The 26,831-nt window shown below is 40.5% G+C and overlaps 1 protein-coding gene across 2 annotated transcripts; it reads left to right on the top strand.

Moving 5' to 3' along the window:
- Positions 1-26,831, top strand: LOC111262617 (substance-K receptor; the record flags this gene model as incomplete). Of its 2 annotated transcripts, XR_002681734.2 has the most annotated exon segments (6): positions 1-270; positions 9,570-9,668; positions 15,108-15,267; positions 21,292-21,561; positions 23,640-23,848; positions 24,797-26,831. XR_002681734.2 is itself a non-coding variant. In XM_022837006.2 (5 exon segments), coding segments are annotated over 5 exon segments (954 nt in total), but the record flags the coding sequence as incomplete, so codon positions are not given.

Here is a 26,831-nt window from a genome sequence, read left to right as displayed (position 1 = left end):
TGGACCGACGTCGAGCTCACGTATTGTGGGGAATCATGGCCGCAGCAAATTCACTGGAACCCCGAACAGCTGCGATGTGTTGTCTCACAACCTCATAAAACCATCTATTATATCGCAGTAACTGTAACATTATTTTTTCTACCAGTCCTCATCATGGCGATCTCGTATTCGATGATCGTCTATTTTCTTTGGCGAGGCCGGCCAGATATTACGCTCAATTCAAACGGTAATTCAACAGCCGCAACGATACATTACCGTGCACGTAAACGGGTAAGTATATGTACTGCAAGAGCTGAGTGACCAGCGTGTTTGTTTGTTTGCTAATCTTAGCGACAAGTTCAAAATAGCCTAAGTTGAAATTCGAGCATGCGTACACATATTTCGTTTTGCGCTAGCCAGGTAACGTAACGCCTAACAGCTGTTCCGGAAGTGAAGACTTTAGTATATGCCAGCCTATGCTTTCATCATCGTAGGCGGCGATGGTGATTTTCAGTGCCCTGATTTTTGCTCGTTTAGCCTGAGCGTCGCGTTCTCTGCAAGCTCTCTCCTTTCGATCCTAAGCCTTACTATTTTCCTCTTTTGTCTACTGATTTCAAGCGCGATTCTTTCAATCTATATTGGCATACTAGGTAGAGCGTGTTAATCGCATGACTGGAACGGCTCAAAGGGAAGGATGATGAAATGACCGTTCCTGCAAGTCATGGTTTCGAAGCAATATCAAACATATTCCGAACCATGGCCCAAGCTGACAAAGGGGTTCAGGGTTTAGTGGGTGAGAGTCCCACAGTACCGGACAACACACAATTCAGTGATGTCCCGCCTGCGTAATGCATTTGCCCTTAACCTCAAAAAAAAAAATAAAAAAAGGTGGTGCGTGTAGGATATGGGAGCTTCTGCTGCCAGAGAATATAGCTTGCAGAGCTGTTACGGACCTTACATACATGGCAATCGCATTGATCCTGCCTTACTTCTGGAACTTCTCTATCGTGAGCTCCACATGCTTAAAAATCAGGAACGACGAAATACCGATGAGCTTCCGTTACGTCTACGTATACAGTTAGTACGAGTAACAGTCTTTTAATTATATCGACGCCAGTATCTGGTGTAGAAGCGGTATCTATTAAACAACAGAATGTAAAATATATAGTCTTTCCCGGTCTGAACTTTGTGCACTGAAGGTTTCCATGAATCGTTATTATCGGATGCTGTGGTCTATTTTTGTGAATATGAATACTAGGCTGTAGCCTCATTAACATCTCGAGACGTACTATTATCACTAGATGAAAGGTCGACGAAGTTGGCAACCTGCCTTAACTGATAGTACGGTTATTTTTAAGGCATATTGTTTTGTTAAGTATTTGTTGTTTGTTACATGAACGGCGTAATGTATTTATAACAATTAATCAGCGCGTCAGTTTCCTTACTAGCTTAAATAAGCAACCGGCATGACACGTATTTTTTACTACTTTCTTAAATCCTAAAACTTACAACCCTACTTAATACATTAATTGGCAATGATAATCGCTGTCGAGTCGTCCAACTCGGTAATAAACAGATGCTGTTTCCGCCCGGCCGAGCTTGTACCTTCCAGCACTTAGGTTTGACAGCGTTATTAAAAAGCTCGCAGGACGTGAACTAGTGTGAGATTTAGCGGTCCAATGCGTCTTGAAATGGGGCACTCTGCGTGAATAGAAGCTTTTAGCTATAGCGAAAGGATAACTCTCTTTCAGGCAGCTTTTTTAGGGCCTTTTCGAGTCAGCTAGTTCGCTTTAGGTGGCGGCATTTAAAAGCACCTCGACGAAACCCGAAGTACGTGGCGCTTCGATGCATCGGACGGTCTCGGTGTTGCCAGGATCACCGTCGGTGTGCCATCATAGCTGGTGGCTTTCCTTTTTTTTGTGCCCAAAAGGAAACCATCTACTCCTAAACTCGCTCTTGATGCTACCATAATAGCTATTGTCGTCGTGTTGTTATCATCAAGCAGTAATCTCACGGCAACGTTACTTTTGACTCTGTCGCTGTTGTGTACCATTCTATTTGTTTCGCTTCGAGCTTTATTCAGAACAGGATGAAATAGGACGCAACGGCACAACGAGGACTAATTAGTTTGACAGAGCCATCTGACGGACCTCTTGCCCCTGACACAGCTGAAATGACATTTTCGCTAAAGCTGCTACCCTTCGCCTAAAACGCCACGTCTTTGTAATTGTGCATTTTTTTTCGTTGCTTTTGTCTGCCATATTTTTTTTGGATAGTCGCAAACACTCGTTCGCAAATGAGGACGGAACGAGTGCAGCGTTGGAACGAAATGGCGTAGTGAAATTTAAACGCACCCGCAAGTATGGATCCAACAATGTGGAACAGAGTGTAGCATTGCAAACTTAACGCGGAGACGTTTCTAAAAGCAGTCAGGATCTTGAAAAAAAACTCCTTCAAGCGGCTACGTCGAGCCGATTTAAACGGCAATCGTTTTCAACAAATTATTTGTGAATAAAATGAAAAAAGCGTTGTTTATCCAGTAGACGAAATTGGCTGGATATTAAGTCAATACTATTTGACGAAATTCAGTCGAACCTACAAGTTCCAATAAGACTTTAACAGAAACTTTACAAGAATAATAATAATAATATCGTTATTAAAAATCCGTGCGATCCTCCTCGTAGTGTATCGTGTGCCTTTAAGAAAACCTGTATCGTTAACAACCCTACAGGGAAGCTTATTTCTAAAGCTATTCGTAGCTAACTGGATGCTAGACCTTATAAGCCAAAAACTTGGCACTAGACAATCTTGCCTGATGTTGGTCGCACATATTTTCTTATTTGACAGTTCGGCCTGACTTTGCTGCTTCGTTCGACTTTGCCTTAAAGCAGGCTGTCTACCTATTCAGAAAGATATTTTCTCCGCTCTCATATCCTTCGTTAAAGACCCTTCGACTCGAAAATAGAGCTTCTAAAGATAGTACGTGTCTGAAGCAAATAGAAGTCGGGCTGCGTTCGCATCTGTGATTGACATTAACGGTTAGACATTAGCCTAACGATTAGCCTGAATTACGTCTACGCTAACGGTGAGATCCAAAGTCGCCTGACTCACATCCACCAGGCAAATTAATTATTGATTTTCCGTAAAATGAGCGAGAGGGCGCAAAACTTCTGTTTTTCGGTAGGAAGAGCAGTGTGGCCTAATGCTCTTTTAAGACTCTGGCTGGGTATCAGCAGTCTTATGCATTTCCGCTAGGCATTACACCAGTCACAGTCAGTGGTCAAGGCAAGATTGTGACATAATAATGCTCGCTTGTTTCAGTGGTTCTTTTCTCCCATAAGTGTGTAACTGAACGGCGTTGTTGGTGGATCAGTACACTAATCAGATAAACGTCACTTACAACAAGGTTCGATGAAAATTCGATGGCTCATTTGAGCTTAAAAGAAAAAAAATCAACACAGATGCTACGGGATTCTACTCACTTTTGGCAATATATCTATGAAACGTTTGCCAAGTGGTGCAATTTAGCTAGTAGATATTCCAGTCGTTTAGGAACTTACAAGTGAGAACCAGTTAAGAAGAGATGAGTTCAGAAGGCCAAATATATTTTACTCTCGAGAACCAATGCTCGCTGGCAGAGTTTTTATTCCCTGAAGACCGAAGGGCTGCGAAAATTCAGCGAGTACTAATGAAGTCATTCGTCAAGGAGGTCTTGAGTGAAAGCACAAAGGTAATGAAAACTGGAATGCCCAGGCCGGCTAGAAATGTGTGGGGTGTATGTTAAGTGAAATTTGCAGAATTTTAGTAACAATGATTTTTTTTTAAACAAAAAAAAACCCGCCTGGAGTGTACGGTCGCTAGGGGCGAAGCATATGCTAGTATCTACCCCTAGACAGAGAAGGACCAGGCAAGGGAATGGCGTCACTACGGAGAAGAATTACGGTAGGTGTAGTTTCCAACGTAAGGCCACTTACAAATGTTCTTTTGCTTTATATTTAACCCGGCTCTGCATTTATTAAACGGTCCCGAGAAATAGTGAATTTGGACCGTTCAGCTGCGGACGTAAAAAAGCATTTCAGCATTTTTTTTCCTGGTCCTAGTTTATGATGAACACATAAGAGTATCGAATATTTAGTTATGGCCAGATAATCCAACTGCATGTTGCATGTGGATCTCGAATATAGGGGCAAGGGCAAGCTGGAAAGGGCTAAATTATCAAACGTAGGATTTTTATGCCATCGCTATTAATCCTACTGTGATAGACTGGCGTAAGCTCTTTTAGCATGTTAGCTCGGCTGAGGGACAGTTTACAAACAACTTTACCCCTTTTTATTTACACGTACTCCTTTGTGAATATAGTTAAGGTATACCAACATTTTGCCCAAAATGTAATCTAAGCACTCGTAGGAATTCATTGTTGCATTAAGGAGTAAGGTGTCAACATTTGTAATACTAAAAGTGCATTGACTCTCAAGTCAAGGCTGCACCACTTAACGATAATGATGATTCGTATACTAGCAGCGCGGATAAGGCGGGCCTCTTGGCGCACATCTTCGAATCTATCTACAGTCATTTAGACAGTGGATATCATCAGTATTTCGGTCGGGACACTGAACATTTTCTCTGTAATGTTAGCTCGTGGCCGGACGTTAGTTATCAAAGGCCCTTTCACGCAAAAGAGTGCGGTCAAGCCTCTAATACGCTTCTATCAATCATTTCCTCTGAACTGCGCCGCGCTGACTAAGCCGTTATGGTTCATGTTTGCGCGAAGCTTCGAAGATGGCTCCATACCACAGGTGTTAAGGGAACCAGTTGTCATTCGCGTGTCACATACATAAAATAGTACTAGCTAAAATGTTGTTCCCTAACATCAGTTCCTCTCTATACTAGTTTGCTACTCAACCTCCCTCTGTGATCAGGCGCGCGATCATAAGCGCTTTTTCCAAGCTTGACCCTTGTCATTTTAAGGTCCCTTGTAAGTCTCGCATGGGTTTGCTAACGTGTGTGCTGTATGTGCCTCAAAATTTATTTACGAAAGCACAAACTTTTACATGGAATGCAGACAAACGACGTAAACATTGGCAGCTCCGCCCTAGGCCTTTACAGCAAGATCACCCCACCAGAGGCGACAGATTGCATATTTTGCATTAACGCGTTGCAAAAAACTGATATTATACCTGTAGAAGTATACTACCTATAAAACCTATGGTCTACTCATGAGAAAGCTATTGAAGTTCCATTCTTTAAAGATCGTGAAGTCAGCTGGAGTGTCTATATAAGATTACAAGTAAATGCCGGCGAAACGACGACATAAAGTGACATTATGTTTTCCGGTCTTTTATAAACTAAGATGGCAAAATGTATCTAAAGTTAAGTAAGAGTCTGGTTATACCAAAATTGATGTTCTGGGATCATGTTTGGTCGCTTTTCGTTCAAACAGACATTGCTCCTCTACTAATTCAACTGGGCTTTTTAAAAAAATCAAGACATTGTATATTATATACACTGTTGATATACTTCCAAGTAACCAAGACTAGCGCAATACTAGCTACAAGATACTGCAACTGCTTCTAAATAGCGGCAAGATCATCGACTGTTTTAGTTGTAACTAAACAAGTCATCCAGCCGAGCCTCAATGAAACCCATCAAAGGAATAAGACGACGCTGCCATAGCCGACGACGTCGTCGAAAAGGACCGTTCTTCTCATGGAGGACGTTCCGCCGGGCTCCCGAATGCAATATTCGTAAGGCTTTCCCTGAGCTCGCTTTATCATTGAAAGACGTTTGCATTGTACTGTACCAAATATCGAACGTGAAGCTGTCAAAAGCCAATTTGGGCCAAGGATAGTCAGTCGGCTTATATAACATGCTTTCTAGGCATATGGCAGTAGCTCGACCTCTATAGGCTTAGGTCTTGAACTATCATTATATCGCCTATCATTTTTATGTTATTTTCGAAATTTAGTCCGACGTGCTTTAGGCACAGCAGACTTACCCCACTGCCAACTAACTATTCCATCAGTGTACATACATCCAATTGCAGTAATGTACAGCAATGACAGTTGAACGTATCAGTGGGGCATACGTATACATAATTCGTACTACAGATTCAGACCATACATATTTGCGGAACCGCGCTTTTCGATCATATCATAATGAATCGAAATTTCGACAAAAATTTTGATTAATCATACTTGATTTTCAGCATTTAAAAGAAATTACTTTAAAACTTTCCTGAAAGGTTAAAGTTATCTATGTAAAGCTGAAATCTTGTTTTTCATTTTTAAATCGACCCAAATCCAAACGATTAAAAAAAAAAAAAAAAAAAACCTGTCATTCGTTTGACATGACTCGGTATCTTGGTGGGTTTGAAAGGCAGCCAATTTCCGCTTACATCATACCGGTGCTTGAAGTAGCAAACGTTACCTATTACACAGGTTTGATAGCAAGGAACTGAGTGCTGATGCGTGTTTTCGAAAATACTGGGTATTTTCAGTTGACAAAGCCGCCCTTGTTGGGTGGTATATTCACTGACAAAAGCGCTTTTTGTATGAGAGAAAACAGAATTTATTTCCGTTGGGCGATTGTAGTGGTTAGGCAACGCCTCTTATCGTCGAATCCAGTCGAGCTAGCTATAACTGTGTTCTCCACTACAATCTGCTGAGGCAGTCGGTCTCTGGGGCTGGATATACACCAAATCGCCGAAGACGTGTATCACTCTTACTGCGCCGGTATAAAATGCGTCAATAATAGTTACGTTAAGCGTTTCCTGTGATATCAACTTGTGATCTATCTAAAAAATCTACGATATTTCAAGTCCTATTAAGACACCCGATCGCGTCGAAGACAACGTTGAATAACAACAATACTGCCCACGAGTAAAGCTTGTTTCAGCACTTCAGCATTTCCATTGGCGTTTCGAGGGCATAAAATAAAAGATCCGAACTTATACTTTAAACCAATACTTTTTTTTACCATGACGAAAAGTTTTTAAGTAGTTATATTTTGAAGTTTAAAAACTTCAGCATAATTATTTAATTATTAAAATGTTATTTTATTATCTAAATTTCAAGGATTATTATTAACACGCATTCTAAGAAATCGACTCGCGAAGATCAATAATTGTCATCATTTGAACAATAAAATAGAATTTTAATTATTTTATAATAAAGTTATACTTTACCCGTCAGGCAAAGTACGCGTGCATACGGTCCATATGGTGAAATAATTATTAGCGCCGCATGTTCCAGTTTAGGAAAAAAATTTCCTTTACAGGAGTTTTCCCTTCCAAAGATCGCGTTCCAGTTTTGACCTACGTGTCTACACGCTGTCAACATAAGTGGTTGGTTTTTTTTGGTATACATACAACATAAGTGGTCATTTTTGGCTAATGAACGCCAGCAGCAGACCGATCCAGCTGATTAAAACGGGATCGGGATCAGGTTGAGCCAAGCGACCTTGAGTTGGAGATCCCCGCGCGATTGTATAAGCACACATAGCAACACCGTTAGGCTTCCAGAACTATATACGAGAGGATAGATATGGACACAGAGAATCGTAGCGCTGCAAAGAAATTACAATTGAGTCTTAGACACTATTATATTATCGTGACCCTAGTTATGAGTTCACAAAGGAACGCAAACTATCCTGTTTTACGTTCGAACGTACCTACAAACTGCATTGCTAAGGGGTTATAAAGCTGGCGTTATAAAATAAACTGCTATTGGCTGCGACGCAACACTATCATTATCTAACGTAAGTTTACAAAATTCTCCTTAAAGCATATATCTACTTTAACGATTACGCAAGCAAACAGATAATGATATAGATGCAATATGTGCTATATTATAACAGCGACTTTCCTACCCCTCGTTCTTATTCCGTGGCCTTATTACCAGGTATGGTAAGGTTCGGAATTCTCTCTTAGAAATCAAATGGATATTTCCTTCACGCCTATGAACCACATTTACATTTTCCGATTACTTTTTGCGGGTCGCCTCCTTTTCCCCCTTCTCTTCCAACTATCTTCTCCCCTACCTTTTCGGCGCTTTCTGGCTGTTCCCCTTATGACAGCTACAGTGGAGCTATTCTGATGAAATGCCGTGGCGGCTTTGTGACAGCAGTGAAATCGCCTGTCAAACCGAGCTTCGTTCTCGGGGAAAACAGGGCATGGCCTGCCCGCTCCCTCCACTATTGAAGAGCAGAACAAGCAAAAGGTTTCTATATCCGTTCGGATCGGAGACGGCACAGGGCAACATGAGCGCGGTGGTACAACAGTTATTGGGTATTTCAGCCCTGCAAAAAGCACAGACAAATGTCTTGGCCACCACTTGGCAAAGGCCGCATATAAGGCCGTCAGGAAAAGCTCGAGAATCCAGTTTTCTTTGATACACACCGGCCGCTTACTTAGAAAAAGACTTTCAAAAGACTGACGTAGGACTGCAGGAGTACTCTGTGAAGCATCAAGGAAGATACCACGATTACGTAACGATAATGCCCAGCACTGCTTGTAACATGGGTCACGAAGCGATCTTTGACAAGCCGCAGGAGGGCTTCACATGAATCGTTTCACGCTCCATAGAATATACGAACGTTATCTGTGTAGAAACGTTGGAAAGTCAGTTCCTCAGGTGAATCACAAGCAACAGATCAGGGTACTCTAGATGTTACTTACTTCGGCATCAATGTTGGAGCAAAGTCAATCAACGTGTTCAAAAAAATAATTTGCTTAAGACTATTTTCGTGCAAGGTCAAGAAGGATTTCAAAAGCACGTATGAGGCAAGATATCTCTTGATATCGGTGATAAAACAAGATCGGGCTTTTCGAATGTTCTTAGGTAGCTACTTAGACGAAGCTAATGAACCAAGCTAATCAGAAAGAGAATGCTTATCATCATTATCTGCGCCAGTATCCGAATACACCGGAAAAAACTACACTGACCTAGCGAATATATACTATATACTTAAGTAGATGTTTGTACAGCTCAAATAACCATTAGACAAGCTTTCGAGTTGTTGTCCTGTTAAAGATTGGATTATAGTTCACTCAGGATGCTGGCTTAAAGGTATCATACTTTTACTTAATCCGTAAGGATAAAATGTATCCATGTGCCAATGCAACAAATCTCGAATTTTCATCGAACTAAATAACACTTTGCGTCTAATTACGACGACTTCTTTCCCGCCTTTCCTTCAGGTCTATGTTTAATAGACTTTAGCTCCCTAGACATCGTCGCCCACTTCATGAATTCTAGCTAGGTACACATATGACGTGTAGCCTTGCAATTTTGTCTATATTTTCTCGGAAGAGCTATTGGCTCATAACAATTTTTGATCAAGTGCCGGCTTTCCTCCCTCGATTTCATAGTACAGAGAATTTTGCACGAATACCCAATGCGACCCCACGCTGGCATAAGGCCGATAATTTAGCGATGTATCTGTACAAAACCAGTATTATTATCACGCAAACGCTGCGAAATTAGTATATTAACGCGATGAAAGGCATGTTTCATGCCTAGCGTTAAATTGACCAAGTAATTCACGATGTGTTGTTTCTCCTTCGATCTCCTCTCGGCGTTGAGCTATTGCAGGTGGTGAAGATGGCGTGCGTCGTGCTTGGCGCGTTCATCATTTGCTGGTGTCCTTTTCAAGTGATGGTTCTTTTCACGAGGCTGCAGGAAGACAAGCCGGTGCGTATGATAAAACAGTGAATTAATTATTATCAAAATACACAGGTATTTTGTGTTTGTATCTGCTTATGCATGATCTTTAATATGATATCCCTGGACCTGCCCATTTAATAATACAGAAAAGGACAGTATTCTAAATCCAAGTCATATTAACGCTTAGTTTGTTAGTTTTTATTAATGTTGTTCTATTGTCTGCTACATGCCGAAATAGTATACTGTATAACGTCGCATATTCTCTTCGTTATCCAAGAACACATATCCATACAACGTATTTGGATTTAACTGTATTCTTGCGGAAGATTTACTTTCTCGTTGTAGAACCTAGGTAGCTCTTACTCCTATTTAAAGCACTGCTAAAGCTGTGCCCTCCCTTTTTTCGGGGGAACGCAGCCCAGTACATATGTCATAGCCCGAATCGTATTCACAAATAAGAACGGTTTTCCGATGTTAGGAATGTTCGCACCTGAACCTTGTCACAGGCTGGATGATAAAGTATTGCCAGTTTATCGTCTTTCTTACACTTATTGATATATAAACAAATTCATGCTTCATTAAATATAGAGGTTCTGTATGGATCACCGCCAATCTGGTCGTTCATATATTGCTTCTGTACGTTACGTAACTTTTAGTTGAGCGTGAACAATGTCTAAGCAATTGCAGGCCCTGAAGCGGTCTGCAGTTTTTTAGGTTTATCTGCTGGAAAACAGCGGTCTACTTTCCAGTGTTGATAACATTTGTTCCCTCTGTTACTGCTGTAACCATAAGTTACTCGCGCTAGGGGTCTTACATTGTAACTTGCGAGACTTTTTTAATCGTTTAATCGCCATTCGACGGTTGTGAAGCTCAAGCCAGACTTTTCGTCCATAGACAAATGAAGCCATGTTTGTTAATATCTGTATAGCTTTTTGCACCTCCGCAATTCTGTTGTTCTGTATCGAGCAAGGATTTTTATTAGTGTCAAGATGGCCCCGAGGCATCGTTGGTATACTACTACGCTTATTCCGCAAAGACCCAAATTCTACCTTGTATCTCCACCTTCTCCAACAGTCCCGGTTACATTTATATTTATTTATATTACGTTTCCGACTATAAATTCTAGCGCGATATGATGTCCTGGTATCTGCAGGGGTCACCTGTGCAATGGCTTTCTGATAATTTTTGACGCTGTTGCTATTGCGTTTAGGTATGTTAGTCTGGATACTGTTGCAGCCTGCCGGTTTACTGTGGAATCAGCGGTAGCGGCATAACGCCTAGTCATCTAGTTGCATGGGTGCCTTGACCCATTTCTTGATCCCTTGTTTCAGATTCATATGCTCATGCTGGCAAGCAGTTAGGCTATTTTCCTCATACGGCCACCTAGTCTTCCCGATCCAGGAGTGGTTCATACCGTATCCGTTGAGTATATCTTACTTCAGACCCTTTGTTCATGCTAGTTTCTATATTGTATGCTATAATAGAACTGAAAACTTGGCCTTGTTTTCAGGCCAGTACTGCTATTGATATGAGTACAATGACATTATCATCTTTGTGTCTGTTCTTATTGAATGTGTTTTAACTCAAGCTGTTAGGGTGTTTCCTCGACGGGAATCGCTTTGCACACTCGATTTGCACACGACTTTATCTGTTCCATTTGGGATGTTATTGAACCGGTTCGCTTTCTATGCATGTCTCAGTTCACCCAGGTTTTTCATGGTTACTGGCCGTATCCTATGTAGGCCTGTAATCCTGTTTGACGGTTTGTATTCCAACATCGTCCGCATCATGTTATACTGATGCGCTCTGAGTTTTCCTCTGGCGCGTGGTAAGTCCTACTCACATGTTTCTTCGATCGGGTATAATATCTTAGAGTCAATGTGTTTGCTTGACTCAACTAGAGAAAATATTTCCTTATGCGAAAGTACTTTTTTTTTTTCTAAAAGCGTCCAGCACTGCGCCGTGTTGCCTTTTTTTCGACCTTCTATAATGCTCTTTCTTTGTATATAAATATTTTTTTGGGTCATTTTCGGTTAATGCTATCTCCAGCCATCCAAATGACGACTGAATTGGGTCAAGGTCTGTTGCAGTTGTGCCTAATCTCTTCGGCGTCTTGCTTCATCTTTTCGAACTGGTAGAACGCACTGTTATGGTTCCTAATTTGATTTTCTCGTCAGCCTTATTGTTTCCTTCAAAGTTACGTAGTTTTCGAGAATTCGCGTCATGGTCCACTAAGCCATTGGATATTTCGCATGCTTCCATCTTTATGTTCACTAATCGTATTCACCTTCCGTGGGTTTTTTTTTTTGGCGTCAAAAGGGCATCCTAGGACAGCGTCTTGTCGCAATCTATCTTTTTTTGTGTTTATTACGGCTAGTATTTAGAGCATGAATGGTTGCTGTCTTAGTAGTTGTTGCCTCGTAAAGGCCTGTCTAGTAAATATTAACGAGTCTATTTGCGTTGCCCTTAGTTTTCTGGTGATGCCAGTAATTTCGTCTATGCGAGGGCTCATCTTGTCGAACAGTATCGACAAAACGTTTTAACTATTCATCCGCCTTAATCTACCTTCGTTAACAGTGGCGATCGGCAGTCGCGGTAGTTTCTACAATTGGCGCTAGAGTTCCGATTTCGCTGTTTGTTTAGCCTCGCCTTCTTACAGTTTTGTCACAGTGGAAAAAAACGGAGGTCTATGACAAGTTACTGTTCACACAGTTACGAACTGTGCAGAACCCGATAAATCATTTATCTGTTAGTTATAAAGCGAATGATGAGCCACTTGGAGAAGTTCCGTTACAAGCTACAGTCTAGAGCTTGTTTAACTTGATCGGTGAACAGTTCGAAGAAGATTCGATCATGATAGAGTCCTATGTGTACAACCCTCAAGTTCTGGATTCGAACTCTAAGCGTAACGTTTTCAACGAGCCACTCATGCTTACGTCATCAATAGATATAGCTGTAGCTTTACCTCCATTTAGGGGAAATTTTTTCGTCGTGCTACTACATTACGTTACGAATATTGTTTTAGGCCATTGATAAAGGTGACCAGCTTCTACGATGCTTGAGAAACGATTAGTCCGGATGTTTGTTAAACTGGCTTTTATTTACCAGCTTGACGGCGGAAAACAATGGGATGTGTTGGACATTGCACTAGTAATTAAAGTTCGAACGATTGGTTCGGTCCTTCATTTGCTATCTCAGCATGTAGCCAGGACTCCATTAGAAAATTATACTTTGTGGGGTGAGAACTTAATGACACTTAGTCCCACATCATCGGCTAAGCGATAATCTAGCCGGAGTGAATTGGACGAACTTCGTGAACGAAGATTCGTATCTCTACTCGTTGGCTTTATTTAACCCATCTATAACGTTTGCTAGATTTATATTAAACAATATTTCTTAATAAACAGTCGACTATTACTATGAGTCCTGCCGCTTCGGTACAAAGCGCGCAAGATAGTTTTTCCTTTCTGACATGCTTAAAGTCTGTCACCACGATCTGCCTACACGATGTTTTAAGGTTGTTAGCATATATGTATAGCTGGACTGAGCACCTAATCAAAACGCCTAGTACTTATAATGGTATAATGGCAACGTGCCCATTTGCTAAACGTAAGACACGTGGGGCGTTGTGAGTTCGAGAGCGGGTCTAAACGTCTTTCATTTCTTCGTGTCAGGAAGGGCCTGCTGTATTACCAGAAACATCTTCTTTATTACCCAGCAGGTCACATTCAAGAGCTTCGAATAACTTCTAGAAGCGATTTATGTAGTCAGAACAGGACGAACGTATTGGCTCAATATTCCGTCTTCGCCTTGTAACTCTTGGTGGATTTTCTTGGTGTATATATTATTGTAAATGTTTCATTATTTATATAAAACTCATATATGGTGAATAAGTACTAAGTAATCAAGGACGACGTGGCCTGTATAGCTGACGGGCAACACGCTCAAAGGAGTGCGTGTACTGATTGCTGGTTTAAATTTCGGCGTTGACAGGTGCTTAGTATTGCTATGCCGCCCTATAAGCACGTTGCGGTGGCTCCAGATGATTACAGCAAGATCCACCCCGGCTAGATCTTCTAGTGGAGGCAAGTCCTCGATGATTTTTTCACACAGTAAATATAGCTAGGGCTACGTTGAAAAAATAAGGCTCAGAATATTTTCGTAGATCGCGGTTGTCTTCTGGACTGACACGTGTGCTTTACTTGAGACATGCATTGTACGAAGCTGTCATGAGATTGTCGTGGCAGGCAGATTTCTTCTGCCGCGCTGGCATCCAAAAACTGTCTGGATATAGCCGAAGCGTGCCGTGAACAGTACTATTGACACCCACTCATTTCACTACTATTGCTTATTCTTGCGGATAGAGCTTTCTGGAAAATGGTACATAACCATGTGTCAGGCGTTTTTGCTTAGTATCCAGTACCGATTGCGCACCTATTTACTATAGCCTAAGTTTAGGGACGTTTTTTAAGAAGGAGAGGACAACGTAGCACTTGTTTCGATTAATAGACGTTCAATATATAACCTGAGTCACGTCCGTACATATATATCGCCTGTAGGGCATAGCTAAAGCATTACTTATTCAATCGACTTATGTTAATAAAAAAAAAAAAAAAAAAAGCTGTCTAACAAATAATTGTCTCTAATTCACTATTGCAATTTTCATGAAGACCTAAACGCCTCTAGCCATTTTGTGCATCCATCGCTCCTCTGCTTGTAGCACGAGGCAGCCTTAGTTGGTGGATAGTTAGAGACTGGGTTTTGTATATCGAGGCATGGCACATCGCTGCATGAAATGCATCTGTCGAATCTGTCGAAATGCACCCCTTAAAATGGTAGAGCATCTGGCAGGAGAGCGTTCAATAAGTACTCAGGATAGGAAAGAAACCGCCTTATGTGAAACTTCAACGCCTACGTGGGAGCTTGGACTGAACATCGGTAATGTCTAGAAGGTCATTATTAAGGAGGCGACACCTTACGTATCTGAGACGGGTACAAATGATTCGGGAAATGCGTCGTGTCGAACTCTTCGGGGAAAATGTTATTGTTTTAGATAAATATTATGCTTATAGATGAAACATTGTATAATACAGTCATCTAGTGACGATTCGTATGCTTATTTTAGTCACTTATTTATTAATCACATTCAATTCATATCCGATAAATATTTTGACCTGAAATTTGTGTATTTTTTTTTCCATTTTACTAATGTAATTTTATGTCAAAGTAGGCTAAAGTATGCATTGGCAAGAGGCTGAAGTTTATTCCGCACACATTTTCTTGGAATCGCTACATAAACCATTACGTCGGCCTCATCCATCGTATTCAGGTAATTCAATTACTTATGATAGGCGTCCTGCCTCCAAATGAATTGGACTTCGGCTGGCGGCGACCGATAAAACGATACAAAAATAATTTCGTCCATCGTTACTAACCTATTTTTCGTTATTTCAACATGTCTTTCAGTTGCCTGATTGGTTTTCAACAGTTTCGTTCTGGTGCACTTACCTCGCATACGCCAATAGTGCAATTAACCCGCTCATCTACGGCGGTATGAGCCATAACTTTCGGGCTGCCTTCATAAGGATCCTCCGCTGTGGAAGGGGCGATCACAACCGCAAACAACGTTAGTATGCTCTATTTTGCGTGAGAGAAGTATCTTGATATTCTCCCCATACGATAATATTGTACCTTGCTGGCAAGAACTCTTAAAGCCTCTCAATGACCCATTGAATTGTAAACCATCTCCTGTGAGACTCACTCTTCGCTACCCCTCATTCTCTGTCGATGTCCAGTGGACGCCGAGATATGAATTTAACTCGCCGGGCGTGACTGATACTGTCATATCGTTCGATAGAAGAAGATGTAATCGTTTAGCGAAGTACGTCTTTCGTGTGGTTGAAAAATATACTATGCGATGTGGGCCGCTATTGATCTATACCTGTTCAAATTAGGAGGCAGTGGACGTTCCACGGAACCCGTACGTTGATTTCGATCCACACATACGTGTATATATATATAGAATCTTATTTATCATATATGTTGCTATGTTTATCGAGCCGTAAAACACCGGATCAGTCTTACATAGATAGCGCTTACTTGTAACCTTCAGATGTCGTAAACGTCAATTATGAATTATTTGAACGGTGTTTATATTAGACGTAATAAAATTAGCTCTTTGTATTATATATTCCTGTCGACAGATTTCTGTGAGCAGTCACCGTCTTCTGCCGGGTTCCGCAAAAAAAAAAGGAATCTTAGACCCAATTTGCCAGATCTAGCAAACCCTACCATCGATATGGATATTTGCAGTATCCATCTTTATCGGGACAATGCCGTATAACATCGGCTGGTGATTATCGAAACGTTAAACTAACGTGTTTAATTGAATATCTTGCATTTGTGTGTCTCAGATATATTGATTTTTCACAGGTAACTAAGTGAGAATAGAAGCGGATTCGTTTGCTTTGCTAAATTGGACTTAGATTTGTGTTTGTGTACATACGAATTGATATGCGCTACTTGCGTTCTATACGTTAATGCTCTATGTATGAGAATTGCTGGCAATTTCCTAAGGTAGACCATTTATTTCTTTTCGATTTGTCTAGGCCCACGCTGCAACACAGATCGCTTTAGAATTCAATAACAAAAAGCTAAAATTCTACTATTGCACATAAAAGCACAGTGTATTCCAATCGGAGAGTAAATTGCACCGCTATTCACAATAGAACCTTAAGTGAAAGAAAAAAAGCTACCTGCGTTTGACTGTAGCGGGAACGCATCTATAGGGAAAAATGTGCCTGTAATTATCTTATAAGGCGCTTTCACCTAATCTATACCCACCAATCGTTAAGATAGGAACTAATGAGCTTAAAGGGATAAATTGAGAGAGTCGCAAGGATCATTTCAAGTGTCAAACGTTTTGCTAAGTTGGATAAGGTGCGAGCCGCGTCCCCACCTGGCTGTTCTTGAGCTCTTTTTTTTTTCTTGGTCCCCTTTCCCACTGGCTTCCATTAATTGCATCTTGCTTTGCATCCGCTAGCTTTGACAGTATCAGATATCTTATTGATTCGTAACGAAGAAGCTGTTTTAGATACCAAACATGGCCAATAAGTAATCTGATTTCGAGCCTGCATCGGACGCGCGCCTGGCAGAGCTTCGCGCACTTGTTGTGGGCCTCATCCTGCCTCTACTGCTGGTGTCACAGTGTAGCGTCGTTGGCCACCTGTCACCTCAGAACGGTCTGAAAGCATGACCGATTGTTGAATCTGTCACATTCACCGATCGAGTCTGCTTTTACGGTGGCCAGTCAGTCAGTCAGTCAGTCAGAGCAGGCGTCGTAGCGATTGTCGATCGCGTTATTTTTTCGAGCATTTGATTTAGCCAGTGGATCTTGGCTAAAATCTTGATTTTTCAATAGAAATATAGCTTTTTTTTTGTCATCGAAACGCAACACCTTTTTCTTGCCAAATAACTTTAAATTGGCAGGTCAGATAAAAAGATGGCAAGGCATCGGAGAAGGATCTGAGAGAAAAACGCTAATGTTACGACATGATGCTACTGTAGCCATCGTTTCAAAAGTAATTCTGCTATAGAATATCTAGAAAGTATAGAATATTGGCAAGGCAATAATTTTTTAATAAGCTTAGTTTGCCGCTTCGTTTGATCTTCTTCCACCATTGAAAGGGCTTAGCTGCGAGTAGAAGTAAGCAGAAGTTCTAGAAGTTTTAGAAGCGAGACATTGATTGCTTGCTAAAATACAACTGATAATTCAGAGACATTTGAAGTGTGTTAGTTATTTGGTTAAGAAAATCAACCGCAAAGGATGGAGTCTATGCGTGTAATGCAATTCAGATCAGTCTATAAGAAGCTAAAACGTATTAGAGCTCATCAAGCTTTCATATCTTTCAACTTTTCAAACATCAGAGCATTATATAGATCTCGGTGTGACGTTAAAGGCATAATTGACCAGACTCAACATCAATCCATGCGTTGGGACGTCATCACATCCCCAGGTATAGAAGTCATGGGATTAGATAGGTATCATATATGTGTACGATCTGATCTCGAACAAAGGAAAAAAGGTGTTTTTCTTCGAAACGAAAAAAACTTGCCCACTTACATTGGCTAGTCCAAAATAGCAGGTAGCTTTTGTTAGCCTGATAGTTTGTAGTAATTTCTATTTCACTCAGTAAAACGTACGGCGCCTCGACAACATGACCTTGAACTTGGCTAAGTTCAATCGGTGATCTGCTGGGTCTCTATTATGTGACGCCATCTACAACTACAATCATGCCTTGCCCTAGTTAAAATTTTCAATTGAATATTCTACAAAGTTTATTCGATTCTCTTTTTTGCCAAAGGATTAGTTTCTGCTTTAGGCCAGCAAACATCTAAGTCATTATAGATGCGCAATTCTACTAACTTTCCACTAATTACTAAGGCCTTCGTTTCTTTTACGTAATTTTCATTTATTTGACCTAAATTGTTTAAAAGTATATTTTTCATGGAACTGTTTAGGCCGGAAGCTAGAGATCTATTTCTGGCTGAAATACCAATTAAATAGGTTGTCTTGAAAGGGAAGGAACGATATCATTGAAACGTGCTGCCAGAAGTAGCGTGACAAGCTGCGTTCACGCTACGTAGTAACGATTTAGCACGACTTTCGGTTACCGGAACACTGAAGCACTTACGATCAGCAGAAGATACTTTTCCATAAGCTGACTTTAGCTTTAAAGTTTAATTTACTTAATTCTATTAAAGGTATCAAATCAAAATGTTGTTATTGAAAGTGGATTTGAACAAACTGCGAATGGTAGTAAAAATAGCGTTCGGCTGCTTCAGGCTTCCGCTAGACCAATCATGATATAAGCCTATTTTCATACAGCAGACATCTTACTTTTTCAATGCATATCAGTAACAATTTTAGCGTCTTACGAATATGTTCTATGTGAGCCGGTTTGTATATGGATATCGATTAGGTCTTTGTTTCATTCGAATTGGTTTCCCGTTTACAAGCAGCACGTTTTTCGGCTAGATTTGGAGTAGTTTTGAGGATTTGAAAACAAGTGAGTCTTCAAAAGTTTGGATAGAAACAACTAATAAAAAATAGATAATTATATACACTTTTTTTTAGCGTTTATCATTAAAATAAAGGTCCGTAACCTCTGCAAGTGTATGCTCCAGTGAAGTTGGTGTTAATACTAATGGACGCTCCGTTTTGTCGCAGGACTGACGTATCGCGTACGACACGATCTATTTTCTCTTCCGTATTTTTCATATCGTCGTTTAAACACGTTACCCTGCATTTGTCTTAAGGCGTGAAACGCGCGCATCGCTCAGTTTTGCTTCCCCGCTGACTGTTTTTGGTTTTGTGTACACATGTAGCATCATCTAGCATTGGCAGAAACGCAAGCACGACAGGATTAGATTGAACTCAGCTGGGCTTCTCGTCGAGCTACCCATGGCCATCAGTCTAGCTCCTACAAGCATTACAGTGCCCCCAGGCACGACTGTGGACGTCCTAATGTCCTTCGTATGCTATACGCAACACGACGAAACTATATATGGGCGAAATATGTAGCCCGTAGTTACAACGACATTTTTATTGGTGTTCGCTATGTTATCGATGGCGCTTAGATCTGCGTCAGTATATAAGAACGGAGTTTCTTAATAACGCATTGTGATTTACGAGCAAAAATGATTTCTCTCGTTTACTGAACTTTCCACCTGTGTCCCACATCACCATAAAGTTTTATATGATAGTTCATACGTTCTGTTTTACTCTTGTTGTATTCGAGTATTGGAGCTAACCCAAAATGCGTACCCCCAAAAGGGTAAGTTAGTCTTGTGTTTGTGCCATTGGGGTGCCGCCAACCTGCTGTCTGATGCTAACGATATAGGCGTACATCAGCCGCAAACAATCGCTTCTGATCTCACATTTGATTCTCTATTGACACACAAATCAAAGCGGGTCATACGAATTATACAAGTGTAAATGAAGGCGGTGAACGCAGAGTGTATTTATCTTGTAGGATAGTTTTTTGTCGTCGGTCATCACATATGGAGAACTTACAATGCGCAACAGCCTGTGCATGCATAACTATGGTCTGTTTATTTAATGAAATGATATATAAACGCACTGCACTTGAAAGCTCGCTTTCGATGGTTTATTTTTTTGGCTAACAAAAAGAAGCAGGCGTTATTATATGCACGCATCACTTTCAAGACAAGACACAGGCTCTAAATATCGCTTGAATAGCTCTTTAAAAACACAATACCTTGCCATGGGCCTTGAAAAGCATTTGACTGGTTCAACTTGCCCTGTCGGAGAGCAGTCATCTCCGTCTTTCAATAAATGGGTTCGCGGTGTCCAAGCCGAGCTACAGAAAGTCAATTGTTTGCTTGCCACACTGTATCAATAAAATGAGGTAAATTTTAATCGGCTAGACTAAACACATACTATCTCAAAGTATATATATATATATATACGACGGTCAAACTATTGTCAATAACTTGTTAGGGGCTAAGTAATCTGCACATAGTCCACACAGCAGATACTTCGTATGAATGCTACCGATGTTACTCTAGTTCACCGTACGATAGTCCACTAACTTAAGCAAGGTTGTCTGGAAAAATAGGTTAATTTTCGGTTGCAACAGTCCTTATTCCATGGTAGTTAAATCAATGTTTCAACATAGGCTATATCTCGCTAGTCGAGATTACAAACAGTTCTACAAGCTAGGAAGCCCTATAGGCGTTTCGTCCACGAGACTGTAGACGCAGCGTATTACCAGCGCTCCGGACCCCGGAAAAACGTTATTTAAGCTAATTCCAGTCTGTTTCCTTAAATGGTTGTAGTCAGTGGTGTAATATTCGGATAGTCCTAGATTGAAGTACATATACAATTGTGTATTTAGTAGTCGTCGCAATAGCCGCATGCAACAATATCGCTATCCACAACATGTTATGAACTTCAGTATTTCCTCGCTTCCGATGGCTGTAAAAACGACTTTCAACTACGTTTCGCCACCCGAAGTTCTTGGCGCTTGCTTATCTGATTATACTGACGCGCTGTACGTTATCAGAGTAACTTTTCTATTTAGAAGCCAGTTGAAGTGAACTAATAAGCCCTGCTTGGAGGAGACCGGCAGTACATCAATGCCATAATGCATAATTTGTGTGAATAGAGAAAGTTATTTACCAACTTAACTAAGTGCATACATTTATCTAAGAAAATACCTACGTACTGAAAATGTATATATGATAATATATTGAAGCTAGGAAGCTCCCACAGTTGGAAGACTGTCTGCTATTTGTATTGATTGCGGAGATTTGTTGAAGTGGTTGGTGAAATTATGACAGCATATGGCCGAGGCTTTATTCTTTTTGCGTCTTACTCTGGCGGACTTCCGTTGTTCTCAATTAATGCCGATGATGTTTTCTTCATATCCCTGTTCTTTGTGATTTTTCCCATTGCTAATTTCGCGCCTCTTGTTCCCTGTTGTTATTATTGTTGTTATCGTTGTCGTCGTCGGTGGTAATGGTGTTGTTGCTGTTAGCCTCTTGTTGTTGATCCTGTAATTGATGTTGCTCTTGTGTTGATGTACGTCTGTCTGTTCCTGTATTATATTCATGTGTTCGATTGCAGAGGTGCAAGGTGGCGCTATGGGTGTAGTCGAAGGTGGGACCGCTCTGCGGATGAATCGGGCTCACGTTCTAGTCGATGTCGCTTCGTCGAAACCGAATAATGTTCTCGAACGAACGCTTACAGCTATCGGAGCCCCAGGCCACGTTGTCCAAGGACAAACCGGCCCCCACCTGGGCACTACTCACCCGGGGCTTGAGCCCGTATGCAAATCCAGCCACCATCGTCTAGCCCAGAACCAGACAGCTAGTATCTCCGACAAGTACAGAATAGGTAGGTAGATGCATTGATACGTAGATTTACATGCTCTTGTCATTGCTAAGGTCCTCCTATCGGTCTATTTTCTCTGCCGCCTTTTAGTACTTACCTACGGAACATATCTCGATTTACCTTGAAATCGTTTTTCCGAGGCCTTTTTCGGCAGGAAAATTGCTTGTTTATATGAGTGTATGGATTTTGTGTACTTATCATAGTAAACATATTCCTAGAGAAGCCGTGACCGTTCCTAGCCCCAATATCGCTTATTCCTGACATAATAGATTCATCGCGAGTTTTGCATTTAAAGGCTGAATTATGTAACGAACGAATTGATGTTAAGTCATTTGTGCCGAAACAGCGAAATAAACGGAGTAGCTTGCGTAGCTCATTTTCTGTCGCTCGGAGTTTTTAGAGATTCAAAAATTCATAAAAACAAAATGGTGTAAATGCGAATTAGCGATGATAGCGTGTCGCTATTCTCATAAAGAATGAAAAAAACACGTTTGTGTTTTAGTAGTCGTAACGTTTTGCGGTGCCACCGCCTATGCCTGTTCGTAGTTTCTTTGTTTTTCCGTCTATTCAATCTACGATATACAGCGCGGTCAATGTGAACTTTGTCCAAATCGATCGATTGTGTTGTAACCTTTTTGCATTAGGTTTTCCTAATTTAATTAGCTCCACATTTGCAAGATAGACAAAGTAACTTTGATAGTCTCGATATTTCAGGATATCGTTTCGAATATGGTTGGGTCCTATATTGATTGAGGTCGATACGAGAAAAAGCCAACATCGTTTTCGGGGGCATCGTGTAAAGCTCTCGTAAATGTAACAAACGCCTGTTCCTGCGTTATTTATTTACAATTGAAAAATTTCAACAGGCAAAGACGATTAGGTTTGTAAATAAAAATATCTGTTCCTAAACGTGTTCTACTAAAGACTATACCATAGGCAGCGACTTATTTTTTTGAATGTTTGAACATATACCTAAGGTATTGAAATGTAAGGACGTAAGGGCCATCTTTAATCAGCCCATGAAGTTCAAGGCATACACTGCAAAGACAGCCACGGTAGCGTTCCGCCCGTATGTATAACCTGATCTTGCGGCTTTAGCAAGACGCAACGCTGGCAAGACCTTCAAGCTGTAGAAGTCTACTTCTTAAAAAGGCCTACGATTCTCAGAGAACATTTCATCCATTCGCGATGTGCTTAAGTTAAATTTTCTAAAGCTGTAGATGCAGTGTTATCCGGTCCGTTACCCCGGGGGGTAAGCGAATTGCAAGATTTTTGGCATGGAAGTAAGTGCCAATTTTGCGCGCGCTGATCATTTTCTTAAATAAAGACGATCTGTATTACGTTTCGGTACAATTAAACCCGGGAACATTTGTTAACGAACAAAGGTTTGCTTCTAGCTATTTGCGTTATTAACACAATATGGCTATGAGATACTGTCGATCATACTATGATAGCCATTCATATGATTAAAACAAGGATATACCGCTTCTGGAACCTGATCCTATGACTGTTTATTAGGCGTCAGGGTATTTCAGCTAAACGATCCATTCGCACGATATGATTAGATGGAATAAATGTCGCAAGTCTTACATTTGCTATTTATGTACAGTATACATACAATTATGTAATAAGGGGCAATTTTATCGCGTAAGCATTCGACTGTCTCTTGGACAGCGCGAAAATGCTGGTTTCGACCCAGTACGTGACGGCAGTGGGGTGGCATTGTATGTGGAAAATGTAAGAGGCAAAAAAAATACAACTGTACTTTTGAGATGATATACGAACTAACTCGTAAATAATCAAAAGTAGAGCATTGTTGGGCGGAAGCGATAGTACGCGTTCCCTTCTACACTATCCAGAAGAATTAAATAATTATTACCCGTATTTTAAGGGAGGAACAGGTTCCATTGCCAGTATCAAGCACCTTTTGATGAACACGATAGCCGCGCCTCACGGACTGAAAGCGTGCTTCGTAACTCTCGACAATGATCGAGCTCCGTAAGTGCAAAATTGACAACGAATATACCTGATCAATAAGAAGCGTTTTTTTTTTTGTTTTTTTAATTTTTGCTATGTTCCAGCGTGCTGGTCCCGACACACAGTGACTACACACACAGCGATCCATTCCGCAAGTACGTCCTGTCACTACGCTCGAGCAAGCCACGTAACTCATACGCACACGACAATGGCACGGAATGGCGCTACGGCGATTCTGTACCAGGGTACCACTGTCTAGCTTCGAGAAAAAACCAATATAGCAACTGCATCGGCAATAACATCGGGTCGTCGGGTAATTTTTGACTAAACATTGAATAAACTTTGAATCTATTATCTGAAAGTCCTATGGACAAGATGTAATTACACCCGAATTATGTTGAAACCTGTATTACAGCCATTCTCTGCTACTACTATGTTCGTCTAAATTGCTTATGTATAATGAACTAACACGGACGATGCTAATAAGCGACTCACAGTAGAAGTTTATTATCGAAACTTTCGTCTGTCGAAAAATGCTTGCAAATAAAAGTTACCGAAAAAAATCCTAACACTTTTCTCATATATGGTTTCTCAGTTTATTTTCATTTTGATGGTAGAAGAAAGATAGAGCCACAGTTTGGAAAACAAGCCCTCTCTAATGATTTTGCAATAACTTTTAGCTGAAATGGCGTGTTTGGTAGTTTTTAAGTAACCTATCATATAGTTTAATCAGAGCCATCAGCTATCGTGGATTTGTCGAAGCGATTTTCATCTCCAGCTTCTTACCACCTAGTCACTCCGATACGTATAACCCAGTATTATTACTACTGGCATAATTTTTATTATTCAATTTTGCCTGCCTTCAGTGCTGTGTTCGTAATAAAGTAACGTGCCTATTTCTCGGAGGAGGTCAAAAATATTGCAAACACCTATAATCGTATCTATTGTTTTCAAAGAAATAGATATGTTATAGTATCATTTTCATATATTTTCAACTTTAAAAAATAGATTTAGCTATAGAAGTGCGCCTTGTGGTCAGGTGCGGATAACCGTTGTCTCGGCCATTGCCACATGTGTGAACGATGTTGCTTTGGAATCATGAGAATCCTGCTACTAATATTGCGGCATAGAAATGCATAGCCTAATCTGCAAACAAAGGATATATATATATATATATACTTTGATAGGACAAACTATAGGAGAAATCTCACATCCTGAGGAATTATTACAGGCGTGCGTGTGTATGTGTGTGTGTGTGTAGGTTCAGGATGCAACGGGATTATTGGTAGGAGTGTTGGAGGCAACAGGAAACGATCTTTGAAATTCATCATTTCAGGAGCTCTTCATATCTCAAGAAAAGCAAGACAGGGACAGCTAATGGCATTCCCATGATTCATAATGTTCATGCGTGCTACCTGATATTCTGGGTGCGAAAAAGGCCTTACACAGTTGTGTGCACAAGGCGTAAGGTGTATGTAAAGGGAGTAAAAGCCGGCAGGTGTCTAGCAAAACAGGTAACCGTTTTTAGTTCTTCTGTAAATAAATAACATACGTTTTAAGAGTTAAAGGAAAATGAGAGCGGGCAGATTGGCGGAGATAACAGCAAGGCAGGAAGTTGACCTTGTTTCTAGGCCTGTGTATAGAAATGGACGAGGTAAGTGGTCAAAACAAGTGATCCTATTCAATGTTCCTGTGCGAGTGAGCGTGTAGAGATGTATACGCCGACCACCTCAAAGATGGCGCTAACAACTTTGGTAATGTTTCGCTTATCGGCTTCGTCGGGCAAGCAAATTTGATGATAAAAAAACGGCATTTTTGAGAAAAGTCGATTAATGCGAAAACATACAAAAACTCCTTCTTAAAACATACGATACCCTTAGAAGTGACCTTTTTTAGGCCCTACAACGGCGCAAAATTTAGAAAATCGCTTAGTAATTCGGCCTCTCTAGAATATGAGTGCAATTAAGTTTATCAAAAAAGACATAATCTTTGTTCATTTTTTTAATCGTTCGTTTTTAATCGTAATTTGTTTAATCGTAAAAAGAAAAAACGCAGGATCATTTTTGAAAAACATGAATGTTTTCAAACTGCTTAGTAAACGAACCTAACATTAGGATGGAATTCGAAAAGTAAAGGTGAGCTTCATCACGAGATACCGGCATAGCCGCAAGCGGTAATGGGTTAATAGTAGGCTAAAATGGCCTAAATCTCTAGTAAAATTATGAAAGCACTGAAGCAGTCTAAAACGAGACAACGACATAATCGGAAGCGAACTGGAAGCGATCATCTGCTAAACAGGGTCATAGAACAATTGTAACAGATTTGGATTGACCTTGTTTGACAAAATAGTAATAAAATAGAATTGTCTAACACCCAGTGCAAATCTTATACGGGCAACAAACAACTAAGCGCCTAAATATTTAGCAGTACGTGGTGCTATGCTCGACTACACGGGTCATTCATTGCAAATAGATCAGCGAAAGCGATTTAAGCTATTTCAGCGCGGAAGTAAAATTATTTCAACAATACGATGTCGTTACGACGACTGGGTCACTGTAGGCTTCGCGAATCGCTGAAGATAAGCGCTCTGTCGGCCAGATGCCGCGATCCTTACAGACCTTCAGAGACCACTCAATATAAGATGCGTTGGATAACTAAAGGGTACATAACGAACATAGTCCACGCATTTCAAACGACCGAATTTAAAATGGAAGTATAATAAAAAAATACCAAATAGTCATTGAATTTTACTTTTTCATAGAAATAAATAAAGATTCAATGATATAATCTTGACGGCGTAATTGGAACGTATGCTAATCAGCCTGATAAAATGTTACCACATCGCTCATTCGTGTTATAAGCAAATCTCTCGGGTGGGGATTACAGTGAATTTGGCTTTTAATTTCGGCATATAGAAATAAGGCTCTTATAAGGTTTCTGTTTAATTGTTGAGAGACGATGCCAAAAAAAACACTATAAAATGATATGAAGAGAAGCATATCCATGGTAGAACTCAACGCTTCTGTACAGTAGATACATCTGCCCCGCAACGTATCGTCATTACCTAAAATATAGCTATATAGATAATTGACTGATATCATCGGAGTTAATCGTGGTCAAGTGACTGATAACTACCATTCAGATCATCATACATACATACATACATATATATATAGAAATCTAACAATACTGGTGTATTTCGTTATTCTTGTTTATTTTTATTTATAACGACAAAACGTTGTTTTTATTTATTCAAATACTGCTAGTAAATAAAGTATAATAATGTTGTAATTTTG

The sequence above is a fragment of the Varroa jacobsoni genome, unplaced genomic scaffold, assembly GCF_002532875.2.
Source record: "Varroa jacobsoni isolate VJ856 unplaced genomic scaffold, vjacob_1.0 scaffold_681, whole genome shotgun sequence".
Taxonomy (NCBI): Eukaryota; Metazoa; Arthropoda; class Arachnida; order Mesostigmata; family Varroidae; genus Varroa; species Varroa jacobsoni.
This window is presented reverse-complemented; position numbering and strand designations above follow the sequence as displayed.